The sequence below is a fragment of the Cotesia typhae genome, unplaced genomic scaffold, assembly GCF_013202065.1.
Source record: "Cotesia typhae breed Kobodo isofemale line unplaced genomic scaffold, CoteBio_Ctyphae scaffold_70, whole genome shotgun sequence".
In the NCBI taxonomy this organism is placed as follows: domain Eukaryota; kingdom Metazoa; phylum Arthropoda; class Insecta; order Hymenoptera; family Braconidae; genus Cotesia; species Cotesia typhae.
Genome location: NW_027423780.1, coordinates 1,967,371 through 1,980,918, shown reverse-complemented (window position 1 = coordinate 1,980,918; position 13,548 = coordinate 1,967,371). Strand labels below are relative to the sequence as shown.

At 34.5% G+C, this 13,548-nt stretch overlaps 1 protein-coding gene across 1 annotated transcript; it reads right to left on the bottom strand.

The window, feature by feature from the left end:
- Positions 1-7,418: 7,418 nt before the first annotated feature.
- Positions 7,419-9,368, bottom strand: LOC141537176 (uncharacterized). The gene has a single exon (XM_074258023.1). It carries the CDS (start codon positions 9,366-9,368, stop codon positions 7,419-7,421), a length of 1,950 nt encoding a protein of 649 aa, XP_074114124.1.
- Between the last annotated feature and the right edge of the window lie 4,180 nt (positions 9,369-13,548).

Sequence of the window (13,548 nt, the reverse complement as noted above, 5' to 3'; positions counted from 1 at the left end):
ATTTTTTTCATACCGGGGGCCTTATATCAAAATCAATTCTTAAGGAGTAAACTCAAAAAAAAAATTATCTGCTCTGTAATAGATTTTTTAATTATCTATTTCGTAGCAGAACGTTTTTTTTCAAGATTTTCATTTGTTTAGAAGAGAAACACAAAACTGCAATAGCTCCATAATCATAAGTGCAACAAAGATGGTACCGTTTCTTGCAGTGAGTGCGACGCGAGAAAAAGAGGTGATCGGCTGTTACACAAAACAATAATTCTTATACATGTTTAAGTGGCGATTAATCAAACTAAACCCACACATATACAGCGTATACAGTCTATTTTATCATCGTCGATAAAATCATTCTCCCGTTGCTTTTACAATGCGCAACTCTCATTTTCATCATAGGCCTTTTATTTCCCAGCTTCTATCAGGTAGCTAGTGCTGCTTCGCCGGCCCTATCCCGCGATACCCAAGGGAGAGTATATAGAATCCACCTTGTCCCCACCTACTCGACTGTGGTCACCTACCACATTTTAGATGAAGACCTCCAGGTGGAGAGTCGCCTTTTTCTCGTGAGTGATAATGTCCACTCAACTGTGCCGTAGAACACACCAGATAGAGTGGATTTTCTTCAATTCCCCAGCTGAAGTCTCCAGTCGAGAAATTAACCCAGTGAAAGGTTGCTCAACGGCGAACTATTGTTGAGCCCTATTAATTCAAAATTATTTACGCTTCCTATTAATTATTTGCAAGTTAACGCCATCTATTGTACAGTAGTGTGACCGGGGAAAATGTGAGCCCGGTCTGTAAGACAGATTTGCGGGTCAATATCCATACTAAGTTACCGAAGGTTGGTTCGTGTCCATATTGCCGTCCGCAGATATGACAGGTCTGTTTTTACCAAAATGTTATGGATATGGTGGATGTCTTCTTATCAACTTGGTTCATATTTTCATAGGTGGCGCCGGAAATGAATTCTGCGATTTGAATCTACTATTTTTTAAACTAGACCATCCGTCATTTTCTCGCCATTTACTTACCATCTTTCGGCTGCTATCTATCATTTTAAATTGTGATCCTGCCATTTTGAATTGTAAATACACCATCTGGTGGTTGCTATCCGGTATTTTGGATTTTTCGGCCATTTTGAGTCTGATTTTCGCCATTTTTAGGTTAGACAAAATAATCTTCAACTACTAACCTGCCTTCGACTTGGCCGTAACAGATTAATAGTTCAGGATTACGCATTTGACGTATGTATATGTCCATATTTTAGATATGTAAAATTAGGTTATGACAACTACTTGCGGAAAGGGTTTTACGAAACGCCATTTGGTGGTAGCTTTCATTACTTCTAGCTGTGTAATACATGGCGTCATTTGACAGGTCTCGACCTATTCAAGGTCACGGTAACTGCGCAGTTTTGTTTGTTCTATTTTTGCTGCGTACTTAATGACGTCATCAGACAAGTCTGAACTTGTTCAAGGTCATGTAACTGAACAGTATATGACTTATATTGTTACAGAACTTTTAAACTACGTAGTAGATGACGTCATCCAACAGGTTTAAACCTGATCAAGGTTTTGAAACTGCGGGTGGTCTTCTTTTTCGCACAGATGAACACTTTCTGAATGGTCATTTGACCGAAAAAACAATATCCACGTCGCCATCTATAGAAAATTATTTTACCCTCCATCCCATGATCCGACGATACAAATCTCGACAGGACAGTATCCGAAAGTCATATGGACATCCACAGATTCGGTAGAATCTGGCGCCAAGTTCCGTTCAAAAATTCCGTTGTAAAAGGAGCGCCAGACTACCGACTGTGTTTACTGTAAGCACAATGGTAATTCGAGGTTGCAAAATTTTATTTAACTATGGTACTCCTTTTTCCAAAATGATATATCATAAAAGTAAGTCATACTCTATTTTACTGATATTAATTAATTATAATCAATTATAACATTTAATTCACTTAAAATTATTACATTTTATCAGCACAAACTATAGTAACCCCAGAAATTTCGATCCTGACTTTTTTTTCTTGGAGAAAAGTCACCGCCACAGACTAGATAAAATAAAAATGTGTAGTAATCTTACTATAGATACGCAACTACACTGAAAAAAGTGAATTCACAGCTTGCATCTACAACCACCAGAGTGCACTGGAATTATTTCTACATAAACTGTAGATTCAACGGGATAGCTCACTGAAGTTAGAACCCCAAATTTTTTTCTTTTAATTTTTGATTTTTTTTTCTATCACGTTTTTAGCTTTTCGTTTGTTCTTTATTTATTCACTCTCAACATTTGATCGTTCTCCATTTATTTTAAAAAGAATTTATTAATAATGTACCTTTAAGTTAGCCCCCCTGTCGCATTTTTTAATATTTTGGTAGCAATTTGAGTCATCAAGCCTCTATTTTTGATTGTTCATGTATATTTAACATTTGTTCCTACTTCACATTTTTTATTTGTTGTTTAATTAACATTTTTAATTAGCTGTATGTATGCATTTAAATATTTGCACTGCGCATGCGTCAACTTTACGTATATAGACTTTTAGCGCGGTCTTTTGAAAATTATAGTGACAAGTACATCTCATGTGTAAAAATTAAAAATTTACGAGTGTAATTTTTAGGAATTACTATTTAATTAATTCAAATAATTAAAAAAAAAATTGTTAGACGTCAGCCAATATCAATGTCATTAAGTAAATAAATAAATAACTAATAAATATTCATTTCATTCTAAATTTCTTAAAAAATATCGAGAGAATTGTTAATCAATGCATGTACATTTTTTTTTTTATTTTTATCAATTCTATTTTCATGAATACTACGAACTATAAAAAAAAAAAAAAAAAAAAAAATCCATAACAATTAACAAAAAATTTCAATACTTTATTAAAATAAAACTTATTATAAAATTATTAAAAACTACATGTTGCCCTTTTGTCCTGTGACCTCTGTAATTGAAATTACAAGAAAAATACACTTACTCTAATCACTGTGCTGGTCAATATAATTTTCAACAGTCCACGCTGAAAGTCTAAACGTAAAGTTGACGCATGCGCAGTGCAACTATTTAGAATACAAATATTCAGCTTATTAAAAATGTTAATTAAACAAGAAATAAACAATTTGAAGTGGGAACAAAGGTTTTTTGTACATGAACAATCATAAACAGAGGTTATTCCCATTGGATAGTGTACCATTCTATGATTTTGTGGTCATTGCCGATAGGTTGCATTGTTATCCAATCAAATGGATTTCAAATAATTTTAATCTTTAGGTGAAAAGTCTTACAATTATGCGCATGGTGTATTGTGTCATTTACTTACAACAATGTCATAATAACAATAACACTAATAATAAAAATTATGAGACTGAAATTAATTATATCGGTAATACCAAATTGATGTTAAAAATATCATTATCATTATTATTACTGAATGAATTATTGTTATTATTAAATTAATGTGTATTAGAGTATTAAATCCAATTCAACAACTTTTTTAATTCAAAAAAATGTTAAAATTTTTACTTTTGTAACGTCGAAAACGCAACTAAAATTTAATTCTTTTTATCCTAGCCGTTAGGCTGATAGATAAGGATCTGAAGCTTACAGGAAAAATTTCGTGAAATGAACAATAATAAATATGAGTTAAATTTCATAGATATATTTTAAACTTCTAATACAAATTTCAATTCGGAATAAAAGAAATACACAAAACGAAACTTATAATTTTACACTTACTCAATATCTGTGTCTTCTTGTCTGTTTCAGTAGCTTTAAGGAAAGAATTAAATCGAATCTGTTTTAAAACAACGCGTACGAAATGAAAAATTTAAATTGTAAATTGAACTGATGAAACTTGGGTCTACTCCAAACTTGACCTCGTGTTGAGGTGGTAAAAACTTGAACTGAACTGATTTGAAAAAACTTGGAAAACTGAAATCGACAAGACCTTGTGGGCGGTGACATTTTCCTAATTTCTATGTTCCAGGGAAACTCTAGGCCAATTACAATAACACTAAGTGGTCCGAGTTTCCCCTTCTCAAAAAGCCCATCGCTTCGGGTAGCGCACTACTCCTTCCACGTTGTCTCAAGGGCCTTTTGACCCCCTTTTCTTAAATTCTATATTTAACAATTAGAAAAGAATTATTATTAAATTTTTATCTTTTTCACTAATTTAAATTATTAATTAAAATATAATTTCCGATGATCATATCTTATTATTCTACTCACGAGGAATTATTAAATTAGTTAGATAAAAATTAATTTGTGCATAGATTACAAATTATCATTAGTTTCTTAGATCTAAATTTTTCTTTTTACTTAAGTCGTTATTTTATTCGAAAATAAAAGAAACATTTATTTATTATTTTTTTTTGTTTAGACTTAAACTATAGTTATTTAATTTTTGTTCCTTAAATTATCAACATTTATATTTTTTTTTTGTTGATACTAGAATTATCATGAGATTCCTTTTTATTTTTTTCTTTTATCATTATTTACTTTCGTTTTATTTAAACTATTGTTTATATATACATTTATTTTGTTATCGAAAACTTCTATTTCGGTTCTCGACAAAGTTTAAAATTCCATTAGGGTATTTGTTCAGGCTTAAATCTCTTAGTGTGGTCAGGCCCAGCTACAACTAAATTTTTTTAAAATAAGTTTCTTTTGAAAATACTATTGATAAATTTGAAGATAACAAAAATTTGAGATAACAAAGTAAATGTTCGTAAATACAAAATTACAAAATTATTACTAAAATAATTAAAGCCGATTCAATATTAAATAAAAATGTCGAACATTGAGTCCGGCATAACACTGTATATAAATAAAAATGTAAAATCCCTATTAATAAGATTGTTAATCGCTTTTAACCGCGGAGTTTACGCGGATCAGTCACGTTAAGTGTTTAATGCTACTAGCTAATATGAGAGAAACAGAACTTCAATTTTTTTATTAGGATTTGATTATCAAAATTAACGAATAAACAACCTATCATATTAGAATAGCTTTGCGTGCATTAATTTATTCATTTATAAATTATCAATGTTGCGCGGGAAAAATTTAATTTTGAAATTAAGAATGTTAAAATACTATATAAATACAAAATTTCAAGAACAAACTATCAAACAACTTCATATGTGGATGGTTTTCAAACCTATTCTTTCTATTGAATTTCATTTATTAACTAGACTAAATACACAACAGGCTAAAGATTGTTTGAGTATTACTTGCTTCCTTCAGGCCAGCAGTTCAAGATTTAGACAATTCTCATTGGATAGTGTACACATTCTACGACTTTGTAGTCGTTGCCTGTAGGTGGCATTGTTATTCAATCGAGTGGATTTCAAATAATTGTAATTTTTAGGCCATAGATATTACAATTATGCGTATGATGCATTGTCCCCTTTATTAACAATAATGTCATTGTAACAATAACAATAATAATCATTATAAAAATGAAATTTATTATATCGGTAATGATAACTTGATGTTAAAAGTATCATTATCATTGTTTATCATTACCAAAATAATTATTGTTATTGTTAAATTAATGTGTAGTAGAGCATTAAATCTAGATTAACAACTTTTTTAATTCAAAAAAATGTTAAACTTTAACTATATATACATAAAAAATTTAAAATCCCCATTGATAAGCTAGTTAATTGATTGAAACCGAAGAGTTTACACGGGTCAGTCACGTTAAGTTTTTTAATGCTACTAGCTGCTATGAGAGAAACAGAATTTTAGTTTTGTTGTGTTATGTAAAAATTATTTGATTTTTTATTAAATGTAAGATATTTGGTCCTAGCGTGTTAGGCTAATAGACCGGGAATTCTGAGGTTTTATTTATTGAGAATAGGTTTTTTGAATAAATTGGACGTTGGATAATTTTAATATATATTTTAAGTAGATGAAAATTTATAATCTTAGTTGAATTAAAGTTATTACAATTATTATAGCTATTACACAATGATCAACTATTAATGTTTTCTTTCATATATCAAGTCCACAAATATTAAATAAATGAAAATTTATAATCTTAGTTGAATTAAAATTATTACAATTATTATAGCTATTACACAGTGATCAACTATTAATGTTTTCTTTCATATAACGATTCTACAATGATATCAAATTTACAAATATTAAATAATTCAGAATATACCTGATAAAGTTGATGAGCCTTGTCGATTTAATTTAATTTTAGTTGGTTTCCTCTACGATTTTATTTTACTTTATTTTACTTTCTTTTACAATATTTTAAGTTTCGATACGATAAATTAACGCGTGGTCAGTTAAGACTTATTAAAACTTAGGCGATGTTACCACTAGGACGGCCAAAGCACGAAGAGAGGGAACACCCAGCAGTTTTCCGGGTCTAAGATTTTTGTGGTCCCTTGATTGTTACTTGGAGGGAGAACTCAATGTCCAATTAACATTCGAGTTTCGGGGACGCTTTCCCTCTCTTCGGAGGCGTCGGAAAATGTTGCGAGGGCGGTCTACCCTGTATACTGGCGTACAAGTACAGGTCACAGGTTACGTACTATACATCTGTGATAGTGTATAGGCGCATCTATACACACACACTAATGCATTAGAGACCCCAATGTTAATGTACACTACGTTATTTTAGAACTTTAAATATTAGACTTTATTTATTAAACTTAGTTAATATTTAAATAATTTAATCGAACAATTAACTGATATTAAATATTTTATCAATCCCTATTAAGATTTAATTAATAATTTTGTTAACTATAATTGTACTATAATTGTTAACTAGACTATTTATATTGAGTCAGTATTTGCCTATTTTATTATTTAATTCAACGCGTGTTTTAAATAAATTTCTTAGTTTATTTGTAAACTTAAATTATTAGTTTTTATTATATGTCTAGGCAGTAAAACTATTTTATTCTTATGAGTTTTTAATGGGGGTTTTTTTTATGAGTTTTTAATGAGAAAAAAAAATATTTCCCAGTCTAAGTTCAAATGCCACAATGCATTTAAGAATGTCCTTGAAAATTTCGGATATTATCTTCTAAAGGTTTTTTTATTTAGTTTTTTTTTTTTTGTATAATAAAACTCCCATTTATCTGTTTATTTAGGTTTTTGAAGTCTTAAATGCATTGAGGTCTTAGACTAAGTACCTGAGTAAGGGACATGGGCCCTATATATCTTATTATCTAATCTACAGACGAAGGAAAAATTATGTCGGTTTTTAATGGAAAAATAAAAAGAAATTATTTCTAAAAATTATTTAAAGAAAAAATTGTTTTACATAACACCCCCGCCGTTAGACGGAAGCACGAATGAACCTTAAATGAACGAGTGCGACGCCAAGATTTTTCCTTTGTTTGTTGGCCTATTAACTTAATTTATTATTCGCTTAAAATGTATTCTTAAACAAAAACTCCTTTCTTCGGTTCCGTTGTCGATGAATCCGTCGGATCAACTCGCATAGTGGCGTTGGTCAGACAGGGGTAGCCCACAGGTGCAGTGGGTGATGTTTCTTTTCTTTCAACGTTGTTTTCAGAGGTTGACCGTTTAATAGAACTAGTTTCTTCTTGTCGTCGTTTCTGATTACCTAAATGCAGCAACAGATGAGTGAATGAATCCCACAGTGCCCCAACGAGACAAATGGACCACCCGTATACCGTGTGTAGGGCATACCCATGGATGACGGTATCCGCAACCAATTTGATGATCCTCAGGCACATGACTATTCCGATAATGCCAGCACAATAGGTGCCGAACCCGGTGAATTTTCCCCAAGTTCTTGACCATGCACTTTCGGCTAATTTGTCCAAGACGTCCTCATTGAATGCATTAAAAATCGACGGTGATCCTTGAGAGTCTTTGATGATTTGTTGTGCTACAGTCTCGAGAACAGCGGATTGTTCCATTGTGAACATGATACGTCCACGCGTTGCGTCAAGGTCGTTTTCGGTGTAGATGCCCCCGACTGCTAAATTGGCTGGATTTTGATAAGTCCATGTCATCTTTGTACTGGGTTTCAAAGTTTTTGGTGGTAAAGCTTCTACTGGTCTCGGCATGAACTTGTACCAAATGGTACCAAGTTTATAAATCTGCAAAAGTGGCGAGTTGCAAGGTAATTCTGTTGCTAAATTTGTGAGAACATGGGTCCTTGGAGTCAAGAACATACTCTGGTTCCCACGTTGAACGGGCATTCTATTGTAGCACTTGTCTAGCTGTTGAACCTTAACTTCTACTGGAACGCACTGCACGATGTGGATCACTTCCCCTGCCACAACCGCCATATATCCAGATCCTTCCATATAACGGAAAGCGAACTCGTCCGGCTGCGTAGAGGCGATTGACAGCGTATTCTTCAAGATTTCTTCCTCTAGCTTACATTTATTTTTCATTACGTCTAAGTATAACGATTGGACCTGAGACCGGATGTACCGCTCGACGTAAACAAATTTAGCGTTCGTGTACATAAAGATATCCAAATTATCTGGATCTGATTGAACTATGTTTGTTTTTTCCAATGACTCTAGATCTTCATTTGTGACAATGAATAATTTAGGATGTTCTGTTCGGATAATCGTTACGCCACACGAGGTCTCAGCTCCAATAGTATTCAGCGAAAAACTAGTATCTTTTACATTCATAGAGTATACTGTTTCTGTTTTGGACTTTAAACTAGTTGCAAAACCCTTAAACAATACTGAATATGTATTGGTAATACAAAATCTTTGTGGAAGCGAATTCCAATATAAATATCCGTACTCGGGATCAATACAATTACCTTTATCTAAATTACATTGATGTCCGGATGGGAAATAAACCTTATTTTCTGAAACTTTAACTCTAATTGATTGTACCTTAAGTGTGATCTTAGCCGTTCCTATTACAAAAACGTTATTCCACGTACCGAAGGGATCAGAATATTGGGAATTGGTACAGTCAGCGTTAGAGTTAACACTGCCTGCCAAACTGATACTACGTACTGTGGTGGTATTTACTTCGAGACCATCGATGAATGTATTTCCTATACGTAACGTCTTATGGTCATGCGCGACCTGACATAGCTCGCGGGAGATCGGGTAGATGTATTCGTTTATTCCCTGGCTGACTATGGAATTATATGACTGCCACCCACAATGTTGGATGACACGACGAATTTCTATTTTACATTGGATTGTTTTAGTATGCTGATACTCGTTCAGTTGTAAGAGTGCGATATCAGGGAGAGACGTTTCTACCCGATCTTCCTCTATGTCACATTCATCGATGTCTACCAGCGATATCGTAGTCATATTTAAAATTTTACTACCACAGTCATACCCGATTATTGCCTCGGAACAGCCCCAACACATAACCATTACAATAAGTAGTTGGATATTCATATCTGAAACAAAAATTAATAATTAAGGTCTAAAGTCGGGATCTGGGTCCACGACTTTAGTTCGTTTCCTTTTGGGAGTTGAAACTTCAATGGTTGTTTTCTTTAACCGATTCGGATGTACGATCTTCGTTCTACCCCCTATTTTTATACTTATATTTCCATTAGGGAAAACTTCTAAAATCTTATATGGTCCATCGTAATGGTCCCCGAACTTATTGGCCTTGGGCCCCTTTAAAAGAAAAACATTTTCTCCCTCTTTAAAGGTTACAATTTTTATATGTTTATCGTATATTTCTCTTTTGCTTTAATTAAATTTTCGCGGGCTAATTCTCGAATGTTTATTAATCTACTCACTAATTTACTAATATAATCGTTATAGGTTGGTAAGCAGTCGAGTTCATGAAGGGGTTCACTAGTCGGTACACGAGCGACTTTTCCGAACACAAGTTCATAGGGAGTAAATTTAGTTCCCTCATGAACACAAGTGTTATAGGAAAAGGTCGCTAGTTCAAGCCAGCTATCCCATTCATTGTCTCGACTTACAAATTGTTTCAAATATTCTCCCAGAACGTGATGGGAACGCTCTAGGGAGCCATTTGATTGCGGTCTAAATGCAGTTGTCTGTATCTTTTTAATTTTAAATCTCTTACTAATTCTTTGCATGAAGGAACTTATAAAATTTCGGCCCTGGTCAGTCAATAAGACTTTCGGGACCCCGAATGTACAAATAAAACGTTTGATAAATACGTCAGCAACTGTCGTTGCTAACATATTATGTAATGGTGCCGCTAGGCAAAATTTAGAGAGTTGGTCTTGAATAGTTAAAATATATTCAAAACCCTGTTCAGTAACCGGCAATGGACCAACGATATCCATAGCGATTTTTTCGAAAACCGTTCCGGGAGTATCGGTTATCAACATCGGTTGCTTTGTCTTGACGCGAACGAGCTTTTTGAGCTGACACTCCAGACACTGTTGGATGCGTATCTGGATATCTTGCCTCAAATTTTCCCAATAATATTTTGTTTTAATACGATTGTACGTCTTCGAGACTCCTTTGTGCCCCCCAATTGCTGATTTGTGGGCTTCGTAGAATATTTGATCGCGTTTGTCGTATGGAACATAGCGAATTGTTCCAAGACAGATTATAACTTTTATCGGTTCCCTTTCATAGATATCATGGATTAACGATAACACTCCTTTCCAAGGTATATTTTCGATGAATTCTGAGAATGCTATTGAAAAATTTGTTATTCCTTTGTCCTTCAATATTCCCTTGAGCTTCACTAGATATTTAGCGATGTTGCTTCTGATACGTATGATTGATTCCCCGCTTGTTCCGCGAATCACCAATCCGAAATGGTTCGTGTTCCCTTTCTTGGTCCAATACACTTGACCAGTGTCGATAAACCCAACATTAGGAAGTTTACCAATTGATTTCAATGATCGAGCACCCTCATCGCAAGGTTGCCCATCTCCATTTAAAAAGTAAACCATATTATCATGTCGATACTGAAATAAATCTCTCGTTACTATAATATTCGCGGCTTTATCGTATTCCTTCCTTTTTAACTCGCTGGTAGTTTCAGTTGAACTGTCCGGTTCGTTGGAACTGGATTCATCCTCGGACGTCGAATAAGATTCGTTATTAACACCGGGGCCTAATGAAGGCATCAACTCGCTCGGGTCGATCCTGATTTCATCAGGTTTCTCTCGATGTTTAGGCGGTCTTCCCCTCTTCTTGGCTGGGGCGCCCACTATTCCCTGCAGAGGAGTCTTCGGTGTTCCTACTGCAGGTTCCTTTTCCTGCAGAGAAGTCTTCGGTGTTTCTACTGCAGGTTCCTTTTCCTGCAGAGAAGTCTTCGGTGTTTCTACTGCAGGTTCTTTGTAATAATCTCTTAATGGCTGTAATTTTTCGTTGCTTTCTTCCCTTGTTTTTTGTGCTCGGGTAGTGACATTCACCAGTTCCACGGGGTTCCTGGATAACGCGTCCGCATTTAAATTGATCTTGCCGGGTTTATAAAGAACATTGTATTCATACTCAGCTAATTTTAATCTCCATTTCAGAACGCGAGAGTTTCCGTCCGTTGCAGTGCGAAACCAAACTAGAGGTTTGTGATCCGTTACTATTACAAATGGACGACCATACACGTACGCTCGGAAATTTTTAACCGCTTGAATCATGGCGTACGCTTCTTTCTCATAAGTGTCGTATCTTAATTCTGCCCCCCTTAATACCTTGGAGAAATACGCGATAGGTCGATCTTTGCCGATTTCCCCTTGTGATAGTACAGCCCCGACCGCGAGTCCAGAAGCGTCAGTTGTTATTATAAAGGGTTGCGAAAAATCTGGGTATTGCAATACAGGTGCGGTACATAGAGCTGATTTTAATTCCTCAAAAGCCGCTTGAGTTTTATCGTCCCATTTAAAATCCACGTCTTTTTCTAATAACCTTGTTAAGGGTTTAGCTATTCTCGAAAAATTCTTAATAAACCGACGATAGTATCCAGCTAAACCTAAAAATTCCCTGATATTTCGTTGTTTCTTTGGAACAGGAAAATTTTTGACTGCATCTATTTTATCAGGGTTTGGTCTTAATCCCTCGCGACTTATAATATGACCTAAATAGCTCACCTTTGGCCGTAGAAAATTGCATTTTTCCGATTGTAATTGTAAATTCGCTCGTCGCAATCTATTCATTAATTCGTCGATTTTCTTTTCATGGTCATCCAGGTCTTTGGCAAAAACAATAATATCGTCAAGGTACACAAACATCGAGACTCCATGAAGACTTGTCAACACAGTATCCATCAACCTCTGAAAGGTTGCTGGGGCATTTTTTAATCCAAAAGGCATGCGAGTATACTCTCAATGCCCTTGTGGAGTAGAAAAAGTTGTCTTATGACTGTCTTTAGGGTCCATCTCGATTTGGTGATAACCTGACGCTAAATCAAAGACCGAGAAATATTGCGAGCCACCTAGTTGATCCAAAATTTCTATTATATTTGGGAGAGGGTACGCGTCAGTAATTGTTTTTTCATTTAACAAACGGAAATCTATCACGACACGCCATCTCTTATTTCCCTGTGAATCCGGTTTTTTCGGGACAATCCAAATGGGGCTATTATAGGGCGACTCAGAAGGCCTTATAATGCCTGTTTTGAGGCCCTCTTTAACATGAGCTTCGACTTCAGTTTTTAAATGATGGGGATTCGATATTGTTTTGTAGAAATCGGAAAATTACAATTTGTTGGGATTCTATGTTTGTATAGACTACTAGACTTTAAAGGCTCCCCTGGAATGTAAAACCGGTCCGCGTGTTTTCTTACTAAACGTTCGACATGTCTTTTTCATCGTTATCTAAATAATCTAACTGCAAAAAGGGTTTAATTTGTTCAAATCTGTTAGTGAATTCAAAATCTTTGACAACTGTAAAAATACGCTTAGAAATTCCCAGACTTTGATGTATATCTTTTTGGGAATCATTTGGATCAACAGGGATAGACTCATTTATTTGCTCGACTTCTTGGACCCTGAGAGTAGGGATCATAATACCGACTTCACTATCGGTTGTATTATAAATTTGTAAATAGGCCCGTCCTTTCCGGACTCTAACTAAACAATCCCCGGCAAAAACACCCTTACAAATTTTTAACCTTGGAATATAACCCTTTTTAACTTCTGGGTTCTTAACATTAACAAAAAGGTGGATTCACTGCGTTGCGGAACATACATGACCCCGTTTTCAACTCTATTAGACTGTTTGAAGGGATATTTTTCGTGATCCACTTCTAAAACGCGATTTTTATAATCTATTTTCGCACCATGTTTCGCAAAAAAGTCTGATCCGACTAAACCAGCGTGGGGAATAGTCATATCGTTCGGAACCACGTGACATACAGCTTCCTTATCAAAAAGTTTAATCTTTACACTACCCAAGGTAAAAACCGGGACGTTCGATATCCCATGCAATTCAATTATATTATTTACATCAATTTCTGTATTGTCTGTTAGATATTTAGCTTTGATCAAGTTTGGTGACGCGCCTGAATCGAGCATCATTATCACGTCACCCGTTATGGATGATTTACCAACTACGGCGTACGGTAAATTATCCAAATCTAAATTTAAATTTACTTTCATTACTCGGAGTCGTC

What these genes read in the sequence shown, in the direction of transcription:
- LOC141537176 (XM_074258023.1), bottom strand. Translation starts at nt 9,368, where the DNA reads ATGGTTATGTGTTGGGGCTGTTCCGAGGCAATAATCGGGTATGACTGT.